Genomic DNA, 22,603 nt, shown 5'->3' on the forward strand with positions numbered 1-22,603 from the left:
TTCCGAAACTGCAAGGGGTTCCACTCCTTAAACGTCCAGTTGGTCTGTGCCCACAGACAGCTGATACTCGCTGTCAATGCCCGCTATCCTGGCAGTAGTCACAATGCTTTCACGCTGCACCAGACTGGTGTGCCAGAGCTTTTCCAGGCACCGCATCAGCCAAGTGGTTGGCTCCACGGGGAGAAGGGTTACCCACTCTGCACCTGGCTGATGACACCGCTCCTTAACCCCAACACCCCTGCTGAGCTGCGGTACAATGAGAGCCATCTCGCCACCAGGAACATCAATGAGCAGACGATCAGCATGCTCAAGCAACGCTTCCACTGTCTGGACCACTCAGCATGAGCCCTGCTGTACTCGCCTGAGCGAGTCTCCCTCTTCATAGTTGTGTGCTGCATTCTTTATAACCTGGCAATCCTCAGGACCCAGCCAATGCCACCAGGCCTTGGAGCACCACCGAAGGAGGAGGAAGAGGAGGAGGAAGAGGAGGAGGAAGAGGATGATCAGCAGCAGCACCAAGGCGGGAGGGAGATCCACAATGTTAAAACTGCAAGGGCCATCCGTCAATGACAGATAACAAGCCGTTTCTCTGCCCCTACGCAGGAAATGGCTTCTGGCATGGAGAACAACATGATAGAAAGCAGCCCGCAGTCTAAGGATAAAGTGTAAGCCATTTAGGACAGAAATGAGGAGGAATTTCTTCACCCAGAGCGTGGTGAACCTGTGGAATTATCTACCACAGAAGGCAGTTGAGGCCAACTTATTAAATATATTCAAGAAGGAGTTAGATATATTTCTTAAGGCTACACAGATCAAGGGATATGGGGAGAAAGCAGGGACAGGGTACTGAATTTGGATGATCTGCCATGATCTCATTAAATGGTGGAACAGGCTCGATGGGCCGAATGGCTTACTCCTGCTCCTATCTTCTATGTTTCTATGTTTCTATGCAAGGATGGTCAGTAACCAAAGGACATAATTTTAAAGTAACTGGCAAAATAACCAGATGGGATATGATTGGTCGCATCTATTTGCAACACCAGATTCCTGATTGGTCCCCTTGGAGGACAAGACCATATTTCTGATTCTTCCCCTTGGAGGGCAAGGCTCACCCAGTTGTTTGTCTGGAACGTGTAATTAGATCCTGCCTGCCTAAGTAATCAAGTAGTTTGCAATGTGTAATTCGAGCCATTCATTCTGACTGCCAGGCTCCAGACAAAGCTCACAGAGAACAAACACAGCTCACCCTAATGGGTTAAGACCTTCTCCCCACAAACAAATTCCTGTCCCCCACAAGTTCATAACCTTCCCCCAAACCCGAGTTTGTACCTTTTCCCTCCACAACAAGTTCCTGACCCTACCCCCCACCCCGAGTTCTTGACCTCCTCTCCGCCCCCTCCCCCGAGTTCCTGATCTTCTCTCCTACCATCCACCCCCCCGGGTTCCTGCCCTTCTCCCCTGCCCAATTTACTGAACTTCACCCCGCACCCACTGCCCAAATTCCTGACCTTCTCCCCGCAACAAATTCCTGACCTCCCTCCGCCATAGATGGAACATTGTGTTGGTCATGGATTGTTAACAGATTTATTGGGTATGAAGTGAAGAGTGACAGAGTCATGACATCTGGATTTCCTCCAGTTCAATGATATCACTTGCCGTGCTTCCTGAGAAATCAACCAGGTCAAGGGGGAGGAGAGGGAGAACGTGTTGCGGGTGTAAAAGGGGTGGGGTTGGAAGAACATGATCAGTCTTATCATCTGGATCACGTTCTCGCTCTCACCACTACCACTTTTGACCTGGATTACGTTCTTGCCCCATCCCCACTGTGCTCTCCATGCTCTTTACACCCCACTGAGCTCCTGACCTTATCTTTCCCCGGGTTCCTGACCTCCTCTCCCCCCTCCGAGCTCTTCTCCCACTCTGATCTTCTCTCTTCCCACCTTTCGAACCTCTCTCACCCCCTCCTCTCACTCTCCTCCCTCCGATCTCCTCACTCTCCCCTCCACTCTCTCTCCCCCTCCAATCTTCTCTCTCCCCCTCCAATCTCCTCTGTCCCCCCTCCGATCTGCTCTCTCCCCCTTCCAATTTGCTCTATCCTCCCTCCGATCTCCTCTTTCCCCGTCCGATTCCCTCTCTCTCTCCCTCCTTCGATCCTTGACCTTCCCCCACCCCCCGACCACCAATGGATCCCCTGCCCATCTCTGCACGGGGCCGAGGAATGCATGGCCCAAAATGCAGGTGGCAACTCCGGTATACAGTGCGCATGTACAGAAGAGGATCGGTGCACATGTGCGGCTCCAGTACACCGCACGCATGCGCAGAAGGCCGCAACGGTGTTCGTGCAAATAATCAAGGTGAAAATAAATATGCAGTGAGTTGTTATGATCTGGAATGCACTACCTGGAATGGAGGTGGAAGCAGATTTGGGAACCTTCGAAAGGGAATTGGATCAATACTTGAAAAAGGGAAAAACAACAGGGCAACGGGGTAAAAGCATTGGAGTGGGACTACTTGGATAGTTCTTTCAAAGGCCCGGCACAGGTACGATGGGCTGAATGACCTGCTTGTCTGCTGTATAATTCTTTGATTTTATCAATAATAATATACCGTTCATGGAAAAATCTGAACATGAACATCGCAGAACACATTCAGTGCCACTTCATGCTCTCCGAAAGTACCATCCAGTCCTAATACCTTTTCTAATTTCAGTTTGCCTATTGATGACGTGGAGATCTGAAATATTGTTCTGTTCAGGCCATGTAGAAACACATTTAGGGTGTTACAACTCCAATTTCATATGATTGTTCATTTTACAAAGTCCCATTTTATAGTCTATATTTCACTGACTCCCCCCTCGCGATCACTGACTCCCTCCTTACAATCACCGACTGTCTCCTTGTGATCACTGACTCCCTCCTCACGATCACCAACTCCCTCCTTCTGATCACTGACTCCCTCCTCACGATCACCAACTCCCTCCTTGTGATCACTGACTCCCCCCTCATGATCACCGACTCACCCCTTGCGATCACCGACTCTCTCCTTGCGATCACCGACTCCCTACTTGTGATCACCGACTCCCTCCTCACGATCACCAGCTCCCTCCTCGTGATCACCGACTCCCTCCTCGTGATCACCGACTCCCTGCTCACGATCACCGACTCCCCCCTCACGATCACCGACTCCCCCGTCATGATCACTGACTCCCTCCTTGATGTTGTGTCTGTGTGTTGATAGAGACACTGAAGACAGGAGTTGGTTTGATAGGTGTTTACTAAAGAAAGTCTGGAGGGGAACTAATGGATACAACACAATACTCAGGCTTATATAGCCGAGTGGCCATTACTGGCATTACAGTACACATGGGGCTCTTAAAGGCACATACACTACAATTCCTCCCCTTTTAGCTAACCAGTACATAATATTTTAAGTAGTTATTAATTACATGTTAAAAGAAAAATTATCTATACATTGCTGCAGTTAATTAATTATAAGTCAGTCTCTCTGGAGGCTTCCTGACTCGGTCCGGATAACGCCTCAGTGGTGTAGTAGTTTCTGGTGGTGTAGTAGGTTCTTTTGGCAAGGCTGATTTGGCTTGAATGCCAGTGTCGGGCTCATCGGGTTCCAGTATCACTGGATCGGAGGTAGATATGGGTATCTCTACTTCATCGTTAGGCGTATAGAGTTGTGGTGTTGGTTGTCCCTTTTTGGATGACTCAATGATTTGGTCAGCATGGCACCTTATTATGCTTTCTCCGATGTCCACGGTATACATCAGCGGTCCTAGTCGTGTACAGATAGTTCCAGGCTGCCATTTCTCGGTACGGTTGTCCCGGGCCAAAACTTGTTGACCTATCTGGAAGGTTCTAGTTGGCCTTTCATTCATGCCTTGAAATTGCCGGTTCTCCACGTCCCTTCTGATGTTGGGCTTGATCAAATCCAGCAGGCATCTTAGGCTTCTATTGAAGAACATCATGGCGGGAGTTTGGTTTGTAACCATATGTGTTGCATTCCTGTATGTGAACAAGAAGTTATCCACCTTGTGCTGAAGTTTTATGTCTTCATTACCCATGGCCTTCATGGCCTTCTTGAAGGTCTGGACAAACCTTTCAGCCAATCCATTGGTGGCGGGATGGTATGGAGCGGACGTGTATTGCTTAACCACATTGTTTTTTAAGAACTTCCTGAATTCTTCGGACACAAATTGCGGTCCATTATCAGAACAGATCTGTTCCGGCAGGCCATTCCTGGCAAATATGGTCCTTAATACTGTGATGGTTTTTTCCGTGGTGGTGGAGGACATCTTTATTACCTCTGGCCACTTGGAGTGTGCATCAACCACGATTAAGAATATTGAGTCCATAAATGGACCAGCAAAGTCGATGTGTACCCTTTGCCAGGGAGATGAGGGCCACTCCCATGGATGTAGAGGGGCTTGGGGTGGAGCGTTTTGGACCTTCTGGCATCCTAGGCAGCTCTTGGTCATTTCTTCGATGTCTCCATCGATACCTGGCCACCATACAAACGCTCTGGCTAGGTTCTTCATTTTCACTCCACCCAGATGCCACTCGTGAAGCTCCTTTAGCACTTTACCCTGGAGTTTGGATGGGATCACCACACTGGATCCACACATCAAGGTTCCTCGGCACACTGACAGCTGTTCTCTTCTTTGCGAGAATGCTGGCAACAGTGGTTCACCATGTGCTGGCCATCCCTTCACCATTAAGTCGTAGACTCGTGAGAGAGTTGGGTAATTTCTCCTTTCCTTTTCAATGGCAGAATTTGTTACTGGTAGACATTCCACTGTGGTCGAGTGGAAGATCTCCACTGGGTCCACTGTAGGTGCCTCTTCTACCATTGGCAACGGTAGGCGCGATAAACCGTCAGCATTCCCATGCTGTTTTGTTCCTTTGTATTCTGTCCTATTGGTGTGCCCCTAGAAAAAGGGACCACCTCTGTCGCCTTTGTGCTGTCATAATGGGGATACCCTTTTTAGGGTTGAATATGGAGATGAGGGGTTGATGGTCAGTCAACAAGGTAAATTTTTGTCCATCGGTTCGGCTGGAGTGATTAAGTTTCGTAACAGCTTGTATGTCTTTGTGCCCATTAGATTTAGAAGTACTGAAGCTTTTTATTCAACTTCTATTCCATTTGCGGTGCAATATACCTCCACTCTTTCCACATATGTGGTCCAATCCTCTATCTTGTTATCAAAAGCATCAATATTGCCAGAATTAGGCATCTTAGAAAAGATATGGCGCTTCCCGCGCTTTCCCGCCGCTGCTGCCGATGACAACGCTGTTTCCTGCGGTTTCCGTTCTTATTTATTTATTTATTTATTTACAGTTGGAGACTCGTTCCCACTGGACTCTCTCTCTAGGTCTGAACGCCGACCTGCTTGCAGCGCCGGCCAGCTCCCGAGTGCTCCCTCCCCGTCTGTTACTGCTTGCCTCCGCTTTCGCTGCTTGGCCCAGCTGTAGAGCCAGCCGCTGGAGCCCCAGCCTGACGCCCAGGAAGGATTACCGCAGTACCTGCCACCAGCTTGACCAGCTGGTGAAGCAACAGCTTCTTTCACTTCTTGATTCTTCTGGACGCCAGAGGAATCGATGTCCTTGAGGTCCTGCCGAATTGTAGGTAAGTCCGTTTCCACTTCGTCGCCACTGTTGTGTCTGTGTGTTGATAGAGACACTGAAGACAGGAGTTGGTTTGATAGGTGTTTACTAAACAAAGTCTGGAGGGGAACTAACGGATACAACACAATACTCAGGCTTATATAGCCGAGTGGCCATTACCGGCATTACAGTACACATGGGGCTCTTAAAGGCACATACACTACAATTGAGATCACCAACTCCCTCCTCGTGATCACCGACTCCCTCCTCGCGATCACCAACTCCTTCCTCATGATCATTCACTCCCTCCTCGCGATCACCGACTTCCCCCTCACAATCACCAACTCCCTCCTCGCGATCACCGACTCCCTCCTCGTGATCACCAACTCCCTCCTCGTGATCACTGACTCACCCCTCACGATCACCGACTCCCCCCTCATGATCACCGACTCCACTTCGTGATCCCCAACTCCCCCAGCGAACACCAGCTCCCCACTGTGATCATCGACTTTTCCCCATGTGATCACCAGCTTTCCTCTCCATGATCACCAGCTTTCCCCACCGCGATCACCGACTTGCCCCACAATCATCGACTCCCCCTGTCCCCCCATCTATTCCCCTGATTTCACTCCATCCCACTGTGGTTACCCCTTCGACCCTCCAAAATAGTAAAATATTTTACAGGCCCATCAATAAAAAAAGGAAGGTTGGATGGGAATGGAGCCATTAAGGGATAGTCAGGATAATACCACAGGTAACGATAGAGAGATGGCAGAAATATTAACAAAATATTTTCCTTCAGTATTTGCCAGGGAGATAGAACAAGTAGGCATGACATTGGATGATGAGATTAGTAATGATATAAGTGCATTTAAAATAATAAAGGGGATATATTAAATAAATTAAGCAAACTCAAAGAGGATAAAACCTCTGGTCCGGATGGATTGCATCCACGTGTTTTAAAATAATCTAGGAAAGATTTAGCGGAGGCGTTACTATGCATATTTAATCATTCATTAGAAAAAGGTATAATGCCAGCGGACTGGTGGATAGCTAATGTAATACCGATATTTAGGAAGGGGATAGAACAAGTCCAGGAAATTATTGACCAGTCAGCTTAACATCAGTAGGAAAAATAATGGAATCCCTACTAAAGGAGAAAATAGAAGAACATCTAGAAACCTAAAATATAATAATGAATAGTCAACATGGATTTCTTGCTTGACCAACCTTATTGAATGTTTTGAAGAGGTAACAGAGAGCGTAGACAAGGATAATGCAGCAGATGTCATTCATCTGGATTTTCAAAAGGCCTTCAATAAGGTACCCCATAATAGACTGATGAACAAGGTCAGAGAATGCAGAATCAAGGGACAAGTAGCAGAATGGATTGCTGGCTGACTTCAGGACAGAAAGCAGAGTGTAGGAGTAAAGGGTAGCTATTTACAGGGGCAGAAGGTTGGTAGTGGTGTTCCTCAATGATCAGTGCTGGGACCACTGCTGTCCACAATTTACTTTAATTATTTAGACTTAGGAATCAAAAACACAATTTCTAAATTTGTGGATGACACCAAATTGCGGGGGGGGGGGGGGGCTGTAGTATGTGAAAGAATATACTATATAGCCTTTTTAGAAAAATACACTTTCTAATGAAAGAATTCTGGCCTTGTTGATATAAGGCAGTGGTTGACCCTGAAGAGTACCTTATATGGAACCCTACCATATAAATTCTTTAAAACATGGCAATCTATGTTTGGAAATTTAGAAACCTAACTATGAAATAGCTATGAAAGAATTCTGGCTATTGAAACAGGACAAGTTGTTGACCCTGAATAAATAACCATATTGAAACAGAAGAATGGGATGGCTCCGAGCAGCTGACCTTTTGGGAACAACACAATGGTTAATCCTGGATATATGATATAAATTAAACTTCGTAAAGATGGCAGATAAGATAAGGAACATCTGCTCTGATAAAGATGACGCACAAAATAAGGCACACCTGCCTTTCACACCTTTTTATATGGTGAATCCAGAACACCTGGAGATGCGGTAGATTCTGGAATATTACAAGCTGATGTGGTGGTAAAGAATTGCAGAGGTCAGCAGAAAGATGAGTAGTGATAATTAACTTGCATCAGCAGAAACCATAAAGGAAATACAACTGAAAAAGGTTATAAATATTGAACTCTCAAATCAGATAGCAGAGTTGCTTTAATCGGGCAAGGTAATTCTCAACTTCAGAGGCGGCTCTGTGGTCTTCCACTCTTTGTACCTCGGGGATCAAAGGTATTTTGTTATTGATGGATATCCCGTATAGAAAACGTTAAGAACTGTGATACTGTAGCGAAGTTAAGATTTAAAAGTAAGATTCTCTGTTAATAATAAGAGCGTATTTTTTTCCTTTTTAGAACTGTTAACGATGTGATTGACTGATTCCCCAACTGTAAATTGCAGGTCAGTTCTTATAATAAATCTCTATATATTTTTAGAATTGTTTCACATAAGCCTTCTGTATCAATAACACTTTGGTGCAGAGTTACATTTCTGAGGGGAGTTCACCAGACCCTCATAATATCCTGGACATTATGGTCTAGCTAAACTTATTAAACGTGCTATCTGGAAGACAGTAACATTCTCGGGTTGTTCCTTTCCTTTAGGGAAAGATAGCCCGGACCTTTAGATTCAGCTTTAGGATTCGGCTTTAGGATTCGGCTACCTCAAACTTTAGTTGAAAGTGAACATTTGAGAAATAAACCTGATCCGGGATAGCCACAAAGGAACTAGGACTAGTAAATGTCCTTTCAAGTCAATACTGAGGAGGACTGCAACAAGTTACAGTAGGACATCAATATACTTGCAGAATGGACATATAATTGGCAAATGAAGTACAACAGAGATAAAAGTGAGGCATTTCACTTTGGTAGGAAGAATAGGGAGGTCACTTATCACTTGGAGGGTGAGAGTCTACGTGGGGTAGAGGAACAAAGGGACTTCGGAGTACAAAACACAAATAACTAAAAGTTGTGATGCAGGTTAGCAAGGCCATTAGAAAGCAAACCAAGCACTAGGATTTATTTCTAGCGGGATAGAATTGAAAAGCAGGGAAGTTATGCTATACCTGTATCGAACCTTGGTTAGACCACACTTAGAGTACTGCGTACAGTTCTGGTCGCCATATTATTTAACATATATAGAGGCATTGGAGAGGGTGCAGAGAAGATTTGCAAGGATGATACCAGAAATGCGAGGGTGTACTGATCAGGAAAGGATGAACAGGCTGGGTCTCTTTTCTCTTGAAGTAAGAAGGATGAAGGTGACCTAATAGAGGTCTTTAAAATTATGAAACAATTTGATAGAGTGGACACAGAGAGAATGTTTCCACTTGTGGGGAAGAGCATAACTAGAGGCCATCAATATAAGATAGTCACCAAGATAGCCAACAGGGAATTCAGAAGAAACTTCTTTAGCCAAAGAGTCGTGAGAATGTGGAACTCACTACCATAGGGGGTGGTTGAAGCAAATAGTATAGATGCATTTAAGGGGAGGCTGGACACGCATATGAGGGAGAAGGGAATAGAGGGTTACGCTGATAGATTTGGATGAGGAAAGACGGGAGGAGGCTGGAGTGGAGTGTAAACACCGGCATGGACTGGTTGGGTCGAATGGCCTGTCTGTGCCGCATAACCTGTGTAATTCTACGTGGTTTTATATCACATTTGGCACTTTTTAATGTTATTTTTTTTTTGAAAGGCAGTAAGGACATTTTAATTTATATTTCTTCTGAGTGCATTGCCCCTTCAATTCATAGCCCTTTTAAATGCCCATATTTCCTTGCGAGCTCCCAGAGGCTGTGCAAAGCTCAAACGCCACTTCAGGACGTGAACTTCGCCTGGGAGGTCTCCACTAACGCCACCAGGAGTGTGTTGCATAGAAGGTTAGCGCTGCACCACCAATCTCCAGCCCCCGCAGACAAATTTATTCTCCTTAATGTTGCAGACATTTTCAGTGGTAACAGGACAAACTGCCAGTATTCTTGCGGGAGAAGCTGGCACACAAGCGAAGGAAGACCTCAGGAATAGGAATGAGTAAAGATGAGAGGAGGCTCGTGTGGAGCATAAACGCTGGCATGGACTGGTCGGCCCGAATGGCCTGTTTCTGTGCCGTATATCCTATGTAATCCTATGCAATCATGTTTCCGCCATCTACAAGGCACGGGTCAGGAGTGTGAAGGTATGTGCTCTACTTGCCTGGATGAGTGCAGCTCCAACAACACTCAAGAAGCCAGACACCATCCACGACAAAGCAGCCCGCTTAATTGGCACCCCATCCACCACCTTAAACAGTCAGTGCATCCACGACCAGCGCACCATGGCTGCAGTGAGTACCATCTACAAGATGCACTACAGCAACTCGCCAAGTTTTCTTTGACAGCACCTCCCAAACCCGCGACCTCTACTATCTAGAAGGACAAGGGCAGCAGGCGCATGGGAACACCACCACCTCCAAGTTCCCCTCCAAGTCACACACCACCCTGACGTGGAAATATATCGCCGTTCCTTCATCATCGCTGGGTCAAAATCCTTGAACTCCCTCCCCAACAGCACTGTGGGAGTACCTTCACCACACGGACTGCAGCAGTTCAAGAAGGCAGCTCACCACCACCTTCTCAGGGGCAATTTGTTGGCCTTGCCAGCGACGCTCACATCCCAGGAACCAATAAAAAAGCATACATTTATATTTTTACTGTATTTTTGGGGTATTCTATTATAGGAGGGCATTAGTATGCTGGGAACAGTACAGCGAGGGTACCTCCGAAAGATACCAGGTTATACTCACGGAAACGGCCCGAAAACTAGAATGTTTATGCTGCAATAGAGGGGTGGGGAGGGGGCGGGGGGTGGGTGCATGGTGGGGAGTCTAACAGTTTCTTTTTCGAAAGGGAACATAATACAGGAACATTATTTGAACATTGAGTAATTTACCAAAGGTCTCTATTTAGTCAGAGACTTTAATATTATTTAAAATAAAACTAGATGTATATTTGAATAGGTAAAATGTACAGGTGTGAGGAAGGAGGATGCGAATGGTTTTAGTGTCAGCACCCGCGCAGGCGCAAGGGGACGCCTGGACTCCTACTGTGCTGCACTTTACATGATTGGCTGATTCAATGATTCTGTTTTTCTAAACCGTGGCTGCGTTCTCTGTAATTTTATTGATCTGCGATGAATTAATTTATTATAAATCAATGCCCCTACCCACAACCAGTTGTACTGCCAACTATTAATCAACTGTCAGACTATCGACTTTGCAATAATTTATGACCACTTCTTTTCAAAGGATATGCATAGCCAACGCCAATAAGAAGACATTGCGGTAAGTGTGATACCTGTCTTTTGGTAAGTTGCACCACTTAGTTAATGATTTGTTGATCAAGCAACAATCATCACAATTAGGAGAGGTTACAGTGTGTTTTATTTTAATTAGTTAATCTTTGTGACATTACTACGTATAGGCGCACATATTTGACATTGTTCTTTTTGCTGGCTAAATATTTTTCTTTTGACCTTTGATTGAATGTTAGAAGTTTTGACCGAAATATATCTTTATTTAACGATAACTTTGAGACGGTCAGATATTCTGTGAATGGGAAGCGGCGTTTTTTCTTTTAACTGCCTGCTGTAATTATACAAAATAGAAAAGGTTTTATTGAACCTCGGCTGGCCCTGTCCTGATTAACGATGCCACGACTGTGTAATACAAGCAAACGTCCTACGGGAGCCGCTTTCAGTCATCCCCACAATAAACCTATTCTTACAGCGTTCAAAATGAGTGAAAAAGCCATTGTAAATAGTATCAGTCTAGTTTAAGATTCTTTAAAGAAGACGCTAGCGCCACACGACGTCAATGAATCATTTCTACGTCGTTAAAAAAGCATTTGGGATCAGGAATGGCTTTAGGCCAAGAGAGAGTTACAAACAGATTCGCGTGGGCTGAGGAAATTATTTTGTTTCCGCAGGCAGAGAGCGGTTTCATTTCTTTTGGGAGTTTAAATATATACGCTGATCTTTAATGACTATTTCAAATGAATCTAACCTGACATTACCCACCCAGCTGTGTTGTCAGTGATATATATCATCCCCAGTTGACAGTATATAGGAACAGATTAAATAGCAACCGTTAGACATAAGTGTCACAATGAACGTTTTGTTTTGGGGTTTGCTGTTTGCGTTTCCTGTTTGGTCAAACTACCAGCCGATATGTAAACTTTTCGGAAAGTTCAGCCTGAGCGACGCAACTGAGGAGGGCGAAGTCACCTTAGGCGGAATGTTTAACGTGCACTCCGACAGGCTGGTAAGCGTCCATCCGTTTACAAATGCACCAGGAGAAACAGAGTGCGAAAGGTCAGTTCCGGGTGTTATGAGCAAATATCACTTCAAACATCTATTGTCCAGTTCAGTTGCTGAATGTGTTTACTAAAAATTGTGCAGTTTGGCCGCAAATAGAAGTCATTATTAGAATCTAGGTCAGGGTGCTTATTTATTTTTGTGGAATTCCATATTTCTCATATTATACTGCAAAACTATCTATTTTCAAGAAATATGTACTTAATTTTTATGTATATATCTATATATATTGGCACTTTCTTAAAGAAATCATAATGGTATACTCGAAATAAATGATGTGAGGAAGGTATTTCTCAATCTGAAGTTATTTGCGTGTCCCAGATTTGATTTCAGAGCTTTTCGCCTTGTGCAGACTATGGTTTTTGCCATCGAAGAAATAAACCAGAATCCCAGCCTGCTTCCCAATGTTTCGCTAGGCTACCGAATTTACGATGATTGTTCTTCGCCCGCCATTGCGACAAAAGCAGCCTTGACTCTTATCAACGGCAAAGCTCAATCTATTGACGACAAGTGTGGAGGAAGTGGCATTATTCCAGCTCTAATTGGTGGCGGATCATCTTCAGAGTCCATAGCAGTAACAAGATTAATTGGTCCTTTCAGAATCCCATTGGTAAGGATGGTTTTTAAGGACTACATAATGTTTAAGTATATTCTCTAAGTACAACATGGCTCGGATTTTCCAGGGCCTATGACATTGTACGCACAGTGGTCATAAGTGCCCCACAAGTTCCTGCTTTCTGCACGCGCAAAAACCCGGAACTTGCGATCTGTCAAGTTTCAGCTTGAGAGAGTCTCCGCATCCCCCGGAAATGGACATTCGCTGGTGATGGGTTGGGCTATTTCCCCAACTACAGCCCAGTGAATGCCCACGAAATCCTTACACCTGGTAAAAGCAGGCATATGGCCTTCTTTAACCAGCGTAAGGGTTTAAACAAATATTAAAATAAATTTTTAAAAATTATTTCAACATTCAAAAACCTTTAACAGTAGTTTAGGTTATTTCTGGCCCCTTTAAAAATGTTTTAATTTATTTTTCAAAAAAATATTTTTTTCTTTAAATGCTTAATTACATTGTATTTGAATTAATTTTGAACAAGTGATGATTTATTTTTATTTCAGTGGCGTGATAATGCTTTTTTTTAGGAGATTTCTATTACGCTTGTTGGGCTTCTGTAGGTAAATGGAATCCCTATAAGTATAATGAGAATCCCCGTTTATTATTAGTTGGGCTGGCCCACAGGTTCCCAGGGAGGCGTGTGAACCGCATGCGCCCTGGTATACGTGGGTCTTTACGCAGGCATATGCCTATAGGCCCATGAGCGTGACTCTTCGAAGGTCGGGCTGCATCAGGTAGGTGCGTACTTTTCTTGCGGTTTGGAGTCGTTCACCCACGGCAAGCCTCCAACCGCAATTTCCACGTTAAATTCAATATAAGCTGACCGAAAGTTGACAGTGTCACCGAGGCATAATCCGACAATGTCTGTTAAAGGAAACTCAGAGGTTCAATTGGTGCGGTTGAGTATAATCTTCTGAAGTTGTGTTTTATGCTTATTACAAATTACATGTTTGATTCTGCAAGCAATGGAATAATAATAGACTGGATCAAGTCAGTTGCAACAAAGGTCAATAATATAGCGAGACTTTACTGTGCTAACTCACTGCATGATTTTAGGACACATGGCTTACATGAATATCAGCATGAATGCTTAAGGAATAGCTCTCCCGTTCTGTTAATTGATGCCTTAATATTTATGTTAAAGTCGCAGAGAGAAAGGGAGGGCTTTTAGGCTAAGATTAAGATGTTAGACGTTATTTCCGACATTGGTTTCTAATATTTGACTCAGAGAACCATTGAAGGGCATGAGAGATACGGTAGTGTGTGATATTTTCACTATTTTTGGCGTGGCCTGATGGACATTAGTAGTATTTTCCTTATCCCGCACAATGACTCGGCTTCCCGTGTCTTAACTCGCACCAAGTCCCGTTCACCCATCACCCCTGTGCTCGCTGACCTACATTGGAGTTTGGTAAAGCAGCGCCTCGATTTCAAAATTCGAATCCTTGTTTTCAAATCCTTCCATGGCCTTGTCCCTCCCTATCTCTGTAACGTCCTCCAGCCCTACAACCCTCCGAGATATCTGCGCTCCTCTAATTCTGGCCTCTTGAGCATCCCTAATTTTATTCGGTCCACCATTGGTGACCGTGCCTTCGGCTGCTAAGATCCCCCACCTCTCACTCCTCCTATAAGACGCTCCTGAAAATCTTCCTCTTTGACCAAGCTTTTGGTCATCTGCCCTAATTTCTCCCTATGAGACTCGGTTTCACATTTTGCTTTATATCGCTCCTGTGAAGGGCCTTGGGACATTTTACTAAGGTAAAGGCGCTATGTAAATGCAAGTTGTTGTTGTTGTTGTTCCATTCCCGGCGAAGCCCGTTTCCAAAGGGAACGAGGAAAGATCTGAATGGAATCCAATTTCGGCTCCCTCTAGTTACATTTTAAGTTTCAGCACCTGGCAACGGGGCGCGTGGCCACCCTACCAAATGACCAAATGTACATACTTGCAGATGACCTTAATATCTGTGATGGAGCATTTTTTTGGAACGTTCACAGGTGACGATTTAAATCGTCTGTAAATTCTGTTGAAAGTATCGCTGTAGTTCTTGTAATGTAATGTCTGTCTAAATGATTGGACGTAAAAGACCCCGCGGCACTATTTCGAAGAAGAGCAGGGGCGTTCTACCCAGTGTGCTGGCCAATACTTATCCCTCAATCAACATAACAAAAGCAGATTATTATTTGGTCATTATCATATTGCTGTTTGTCGGAGCTTGCTGTGCGCAAATTGCCTGCCCTGTTTCCTACTTTACAAAGGTGACGGCACTTCAAAAGTATTTCTTTGTCTGTAAAGCGCTTTGGGATGTCTGGTGGTCGTGAAAGGCGCTATATAAATGCAAGTCTTTCTTTTTCTTTTTAACTCTACTGCAGGTCAGTTACTTTTCCACCTGTGCGTGTCTCAGTAATAAGCAAGAATACCCAACGTTTTATAGAACGATACCAAGTGACTATCATCAGTCCAAGTTTTTAGCTCAAATTGTGAAGAAGTTTGGATGGACTTGGATTGGAACCATTAGAATCAACAACGATTACGGAAATTTTGGAATGCAAGCATTCACAGAAAGCGTCGAGAAGATGGGAGTCTGCGTTGCCTTCTCCGAATCTTTTTACAGGACTGACTCCAGGGAGAAAGTAATGAAAATTGTAGAGGTCATTAAGAAATCAACCACAAAAGTTATAGTCGCCTTTTCTGCCACGCGAGAAATGCGTATTTTGTTAAAGGAACTTTTACATCAAAACGTCACTGGCATTCAATGGATAGGAAGCGAAGCGTGGGTTACCTCAGAAATACTTGCTCCGGAAGAGAACGTTAAAGTTCTAGTTGGAACTATAGGGTCGGCGATCCGTCGGTCAGAAATACCAGGACTGCGGGACTTTCTGCTTAACGTTAATCCCTTCCTGCTTCCTGATAATCTGTTAGTGAAAGAGTTTTGGGAAACGGCATTCCGGTGTAGTTTGAAGCCGAGAAACGTAGCAAGTCATGCAAACAGTTCGGCGGAATTGCGGCGATGTACAGGAAATGAAAATTTAGAAGAACTAAAGAATGCATATTCTGATCTACAGATAGACGGCTCTACCTACAATGTGTATAAAGCAGTGTATGCTTTAGCCCACGCGCTTCACAATATGTTTGCATGTGAAAATGGTAAAGGACCATTTGAAAATAACACTTGCGCCCACGTTTCCAATTTCGAACCGTGGCAGGTAAGAAATATTATAGGCTCATCAATTCCATTCAGAAGAGATGCATTTACTTGACCGCACAGCGCACTTTGAACAGATAAATTAAATAATTCGGAATTCATGTTTGCAATTATTTTTGATTACATAATTTATGACATCACTAAAGATACCACAACAAATGTTTTAAGATTTATATATCGATATCTCTGTCTGTTTGCATGTGCGCAGCCTAATCATAGCATCGGAGAATCATAGAAATTTACGGTACAGAAGCAGGCCATTCGACCCATCGTATCTGTGGTGGCCGAAAAAGAGCTATCCCGGCTAATCCCACTTTCCAGCTCTTGGTCTGTAGCCCTGTAGGTTACGGCACATCAAGTGCATATCCAAGCACTTTTTGAAATGCGATGAGGGTTTCTGCCTCTACCACCCTTTCAGGCAGTGAGTTCCAGACCCCACCACCTTCTGGGTTTAAATATTCTCCTCAACTCCCTTCTAATCCTTCTACCAATTACTTTAAATGTATGTCCCCTAGTTAGTGACCTCTCTGCTAGGGGAAATAAGTCCTTCCTATCCACTCTATTTGGGCCCCTCATATTTTTATACACCTCAATCAAGTCTCCCCTCAGCCTCCTCTGTTCCAAAGAAAACAACCCCAGCCTGTCCAATCGTTTCTGATAACTAATTTTCTCCAGTTCTAGCAAAATCCTTGTAAATCTCCTCTGTACCCTCTCTAGTGCAATCACATCTTTCCTGCAAGGTGGTGACCAGAACTGTGCGCAGTACTCTAGCTGTGGCCCATCAAGTGTTTTGTACAGTTCAAGCATAACCTCCCTGCTCTTACATTCTATGCCTCGGCTATTAAAGGGAAGTATCCCGTGTGCCTTCTTAACCACCTTATCTACCTGTCTTGCTACCTTCAGGGATCCGTGGACATGCACTCCAAGGTCCCTTTATTCCTCTACACCTCTCAGTATCCTACCATTTATTGTGCATTCCCTTGCCTTTTCAGCCCCCCCCCCCCCAAATGCATTAACTCACACGTCTCCGGATTGAATTCCGATTTTTCTTTCTCTTCTGCAACAGGTATTACATTACATGCAATCAGTACATTTCAGAACGAAGAGCGGTGACAATGTTTATTTTGATGAGAATGGGGACCCAGTCGGTACATACGATTTAGTAAACTGGCAAATGAATTCCAATGGGGATGCACAAATTCAGACAATTGGCTATTACGATGGATCTGCACCTCCCGGGCAAGAGGTTGTGTTAAATCGAAGAGCTATAGTATGGCGCGGAGGCCAACATCAGGTATGCTTATAAGGACAATAAGAAACTTCTATTCTGCAAGTAACACTGGGCGTATTTGTCATATAATGCCTGCAAAAAACGATTAACCTGTACTGCATTCTCGTCTCCTTCCAAACTAAGCTTTTAACTCAAAGGTGCAGCAATGGACTCTTTACATCAAGCATATCTTCTACAGTCGAATTAAGAACAGTTTTGCAGACCAAGCTTATTTTACACAAACGGTAACTGGATAAAAGGGCAATAAAGAGGTGTGCTGACCTACAATTACCTCAATTGTCCTCACATTGAACCTTAAGGCCAGAATTACTTGTATTTAACTGCATTTGTTTTGCCGTTTGTTTCTGAAAAGGTCCAGAGCTACTTGTGGAATTTTATAGAAATTTACCATACAGGAGCCCCTTCGTCCGGTTAATCTGTCCTATATCCCTGTCCCCTGTGATCCTGTCATAATCGTCCTTTCCAAACACTGGTACAGTAGCTTTTTAAATGTTGCTATACTTGGGTCTGAATAGTCATTTGCAGCAGAGTATCCATGTTCCAAATACTACCTGTGTGAAAATAAATCTCTTCTAACTTCACCCTCCTTCCTCTCAGTTTCTCCTCTTTGTTACTGATTCGATAATCAGTGGAAATATTGGCAAAGAAATTCGGGTCGGGGGCTTCCCGCGGGTGCAAACCCCTGACCTGCACTTACCTAGCGTGCCGGCCGTTGAGTTGTGGGCCCGCGTGGGATTCCGATCCGGGGCCTCCTCCCACTGCCGGCGCGCAGTGCCTGCGTATCCCAGGGGCGCAGTTAGTTCGATGCGTTCCCTGGGATCACGTGGGCCATGGAGAGCCAATGGTAGCAGGGAATACTTCATTCATAAGTTTGACAGGAAGAGCTGTCAAACCTATAAATACTATAAGCCCCAAAACATCACTAAAACTACAAATATTTTTTTTTTTAAATCACATTTTTAAAATAAACTATAAATTACATGAATTTTAAACAATAATTTCAATTTTTGAAAAAATTCATTACATTTTCTAACTGGGCTAAAAATAAACTTACCTTTCTTTAAAGTATTTAAAAATAATAAACCTGTGGAAAAAATGTTTTAATTTTAATTAATTCACTTATTACTTTATTAAAAGCAGGCCTTGCGCCTTCTTTTTAAAAGTGTAACTTAGCCTCCCGGAAAAACCTGCAAAAAAAATGTAAGTTCAATGCGCACGCGCTGCCTCTCCAGTGCACGCGTTCCATCTGTCAACCCCTTCTTTCAGGGGAACGGAAGTGCCGATTTCCCGCGCAAGTACAGTGCCTGCACGAAACTGTCACTTTCCTTGGGCCTACGCGTGAGTACCCCATGCGTACCCACGCGTTGGGACGCGAATTTCTGGGCCATTAACTACTTTCCCTTTCAAAACCTTCTAATTTTAACAACATCTCCATTATAGCCCTCCCGTTAATTACTGAAAGTGCATCTCAACTTGTGTCTATAATTTAATATTACAATCGTAGCATTACAGCAATATCAGGCCAATGGACTTATTGTCTTTATCCTGTTACATTTTCATCTCTGGTGGGGGTGGATGTGGGGTGATGGGTGGAAATTACTATGTATAAAATGATCATAAATAAGCTCATGAAGATTTTGCCTGGTCGTTATTTCTACCGAAAATATAAACTCCCTTGGAACATATTTATGTTTCAAAGCCATGATCTACCCTTCTTGGAAAATCCCCCAAAGCCAATAGAATGCAAACATTGGAAAGCCTGGAACAGGGTACAAGGTAGCTACTTAGCAATGCTTTCATAAATGTATGGAATAACTTAAATTATTGCAACACTGATATATATAATCCAGATCTTCACTAATGATTAATAGTCTTTAATGATACCAGAAAAAAGATGAGTACCTTTATCGTCGCTAATCATGCATTGTATTATATCTATTACAATGTTTGTATCTTCCAGTAAAACATTACAGAATAAAGCTGACAAGAATTAAAACAATTTACTAGTCAGTATTCCAAAAAAGCATAGATAGTTGGTGCTATGTAGATCCTAATTTGAGAACAGTTGTCCTTCTAAATTGTTTTGTAAAGAGATTATCACCCATCATCATTAGCTCCGTTGTAATGATCTAATATGTAAGTGATGTTTTCGTTTTGCTTCTGTAATTCTGTTGAAATATAGAAATATGTTTTGAAGAGAATATAAAGCTGCTGTATTTTCACGATTACTCCATGATGCTGGGCAAATAATATAGATAATGGTCTTTTTCAACTTTCCAATTTTGAACAAAGCACTGCTCTCCAGAAAGCCCAGGCTCAGCTGTAAATAAATCGAGCCAGAGAGTTCAGAAACGTCATAGATTGAACCCTACTTTTCCCAACCTTGTTGTCATTTTTGATCCCGAGATGAGCTGCCGACCACATATGTGCTCCAACACCAAGACCGCATACTTCGACCTCCATATTATCGGCCGACATGGCCTCTGTCTCAACTCATCTGCTGCTGAAACCCTCATTCATGCCTTTATTACCTCTAGTCTTGACTATTCTAATGCTCTCCTGGCCAGCCTTACATCTTCCACCCTCCATAAACTTGAGATCACCTAAAGGACTGCTGCCCATATCTTAGCTCGTACCAAGTCCCATTCACACATCACCCCTGTGCTTGCTGGCCTACTTTGGCTCCTGGTTTGGTAATGCCTCAGTTTTAAAATTCTCACTCTAAGTTTCAAATCCCTCCATGGTCTCGTCCCTTCCGAAAAACGTAAGCTCCTCCAGCACTACAACCCTCCGAGATCTCCTGTGCTCCCCCAATTCTGGCCTCTTGTGCATGAACCAATGGCGGCCGTGCCTTCAGCTGCTTAGGCCCTAAGCTCTGCAATTCCCTATCACAACCTCTCCGCCTATCTACCTCTCTTTCCTCCTTTAAGACGTTCCTTGAAACCTACCTCTTTGTCCAAGCTGTTGGTCACCTGTCCTAATATCACCTTATGTGGCTCGGTGTCAAATTTTGTTTGATAATCGCTCCTGTGAAGCCGCTTGGAACGGTTTACTATGTTAAAGGTGATATATAAATGCAAGTTGTTGTTGTTGATGTTTGGTTCCCTCCCCCATGCTGAGAGAGATGGTTTCAGTCAAAACTCAACCGGGCCTTCGTAACTGGCACTGGGTAATTTTAACTTTCAGCGATAGTGTAAAACGGATACGATCGGCCATCATGCCTGATTTGCTTTTCTATTCCGTTCAATGTAAAATTTGCGGTTAATCTGCTATTGTCTAGGAACATAGGGGCACGAGGAGGCCATTCGACCCCTAGAGCGTGTTCCACCATTCAATGAGATCATGACTGATCTGTGACCTAATTCCATATATCCACCTTTGGCTCTTATCCCTCAATAACTTTGGTTAACAAAGAGCTATCAATCTCAGATTTAAAATTAACAACTGATCTAGCATCAATTGCCATTTGAGGAAGAGAGTTACAAACGCCTACCACCCTTTGTGTGTGGAAGTGTTTCCTAATTTCACTCCTGAAAGGTCTGGCTCAAATATTTAGACTATGCCTCTAGTCCTAGAATCCCCAACCAGCGGAAATAGTGTCTCTCTATCTACCCTATCTGTTCCCCTTAACATCCGGAAAACTTCGATCAGATCACCCCTTAACCTTCTAAATTCTAGGGAATACAACCCTAGTTTGTGTAATCTCTCCTCGTACCTTAACCCTTGTAGTCCAGGTATGAGCCTGGTCAACCTGCACTGCCCTCCCTCCAAGGCCAATATATCCGTCCGAAGGTGCGGTGCCCAGAGCTGCTCACAGTACCCCAGGTGTGGTCTAACCAGGGTTTTGTATAGCTGCAGCATAACTTCTACCCACTTGTATTCTAGTTAGTCTTTTTTTCGTCCGGCTGTAAATGTTAAACAGGATCCAGGCTCTTACATAACAGTGTGTTTAGTTTATATCAACATTTTCCTATATATAATTAAATGCAAGATCCGAATACAATTTTCTTTAAATATATCAACGCTATAACATGTTGTTTTTACTTCCCTAATTGCCAGGTTCCTCGTGCAGTTTGTGCTGAAAGTTGTCCACTTGGTACAAGAAAGATTGTTCGGAAAGGCCAGCCGATTTGTTGTTTTGATTGTACGCCGTGTTCTGATGGGGAAGTTAGTAATACCACAGGTGCGTTTGATCATAAAGGATACTTTGTTGCATATATTTCAAATCATTCCATTTTCAACTTAGCATTTGAATTGGTTTCTCGTAGATTCGATTGACTGCATCAAATGTTCCGTGGAATACTGGTCCAATCCGTCCAGAGATACATGCATACCAAAAGGAATTGAGTTTCTGTCTTATACCGAAATCTTGGGAACTGTATTAGCGACATTTGCGTTGGTTGGAGTTTGCACAGCTATAGCAATAGCAATCGTTTTCTTCCAATATAAAGACACTCCTATCGTGAAGGCAAACAATTCTGGACTAAGCTTCCTCCTGCTTTTTGCAATAGCACTTTGCTTTTTGTGTTCCCTTACATTTATCGGGGAGCCATCGCCGTGGTCATGCATGCTGCGCCGCACCACATTTGGTATTTCCTTTGTTCTCTGTATTTCCTGTATTTTGGTCAAAACAATCATTGTGCTGATGGTGTTCAAGACAAGCGTTCCAAACCACGGCATGATGAAATGGTTTGGTGCCACACAGCAGCGTTTAAGCGTTTTTGTCCTCACATTCATTCAAGGGTTGATAAGTGCTCTGTGGCTGATTATTTCACCCCCATTTCCCATGAAAAACACCAAATACTATAAAGAGAGGATTATTTTAGAATGTGATGTGGGGTCTGTAACAGCATTTTATTTAGTTGCTGTTTATATTGGCACTCTTTCTTGTATCTGCTTTATGCTTGCGTTTTTAGCGAGAAAACTGCCTGACAATTTCAATGAAGCGAAATTTATAACATTTAGCATGCTTACATTTTGTGCAGTTTGGACAGCTTTTATCCCGGCTTATGTCAGCTCTCCGGGAAAATACACGGTCGCCTCAGAAGTTTTTGCTATTTTGATTTCTAACTTTGGATTGCTCCTTTGTATTTTTGTTCCAAAGTGTTACGTGCTATTGCTGAAACCAGAAAATAACACAAAGAAATTTTTGATGGGGAAAGAAGCTTCAAAGAGACTGTAGCCAAGTTCACTGTTAGCGGTGGTGTGGGTGGGTTTTCAGTATGTGTTTGTGAAAGCTGAAAATAATCATTCTGATTAAATTATAAACGGTTCAAGTTTAGAGTATAGCACTCGTTATACTAATATAGGTATTGTTATTAAAGAAGCAAAATAGATGAGGACAGATTCTTTAAGCACTGACATTATTTTTTACTATTGAGCTACCAAATAAACGTTTGTTTATTAAATACCATGCGCTTTGCATGAATAGTGTAATCTTAGCAGCTGTTTAAACTTGACATAGTTGGTTATTA

General features: G+C 43.5%; 1 protein-coding gene across 1 annotated transcript; it reads left to right on the forward strand.

Moving 5' to 3' along the window:
• Positions 1-12,359: 12,359 nt before the first annotated feature.
• Positions 12,360-22,311, forward strand: LOC147115423 (extracellular calcium-sensing receptor-like). The gene is made up of 5 exons (XM_085989415.1): positions 12,360-12,629; positions 15,006-15,839; positions 16,905-17,132; positions 21,189-21,312; positions 21,398-22,311. Exons 1-5 carry the CDS (start codon positions 12,375-12,377, stop codon positions 22,309-22,311), a joined length of 2,355 nt encoding a protein of 784 aa, XP_085845541.1. The 5' UTR covers positions 12,360-12,374.
• Positions 22,312-22,603: the final 292 nt, after the last annotated feature.

Source organism: Somniosus microcephalus, chromosome 6 (genome assembly GCF_052327205.1).
Source record: "Somniosus microcephalus isolate GS21.2 chromosome 6, FLI_Smic_1.0, whole genome shotgun sequence".
Taxonomy (NCBI): domain Eukaryota; kingdom Metazoa; phylum Chordata; class Chondrichthyes; order Squaliformes; family Somniosidae; genus Somniosus; species Somniosus microcephalus.

Coding starts and splice junctions, on each gene's coding strand:
- LOC147115423 (XM_085989415.1), top strand. CDS start 12,375: ATGGTTTTTGCCATCGAAGAAATAAACCAGAATCCCAGCCTGCTTCCC. Junction 12,630..15,005: donor GTCCTTTCAGAATCCCATTG/GTAAGGATGGTT, acceptor ACTCTACTGCAG/GTCAGTTACTTTTCCACCTG. Junction 17,133..21,188: donor GGCGCGGAGGCCAACATCAG/GTATGCTTATAA, acceptor CCTAATTGCCAG/GTTCCTCGTGCAGTTTGTGC.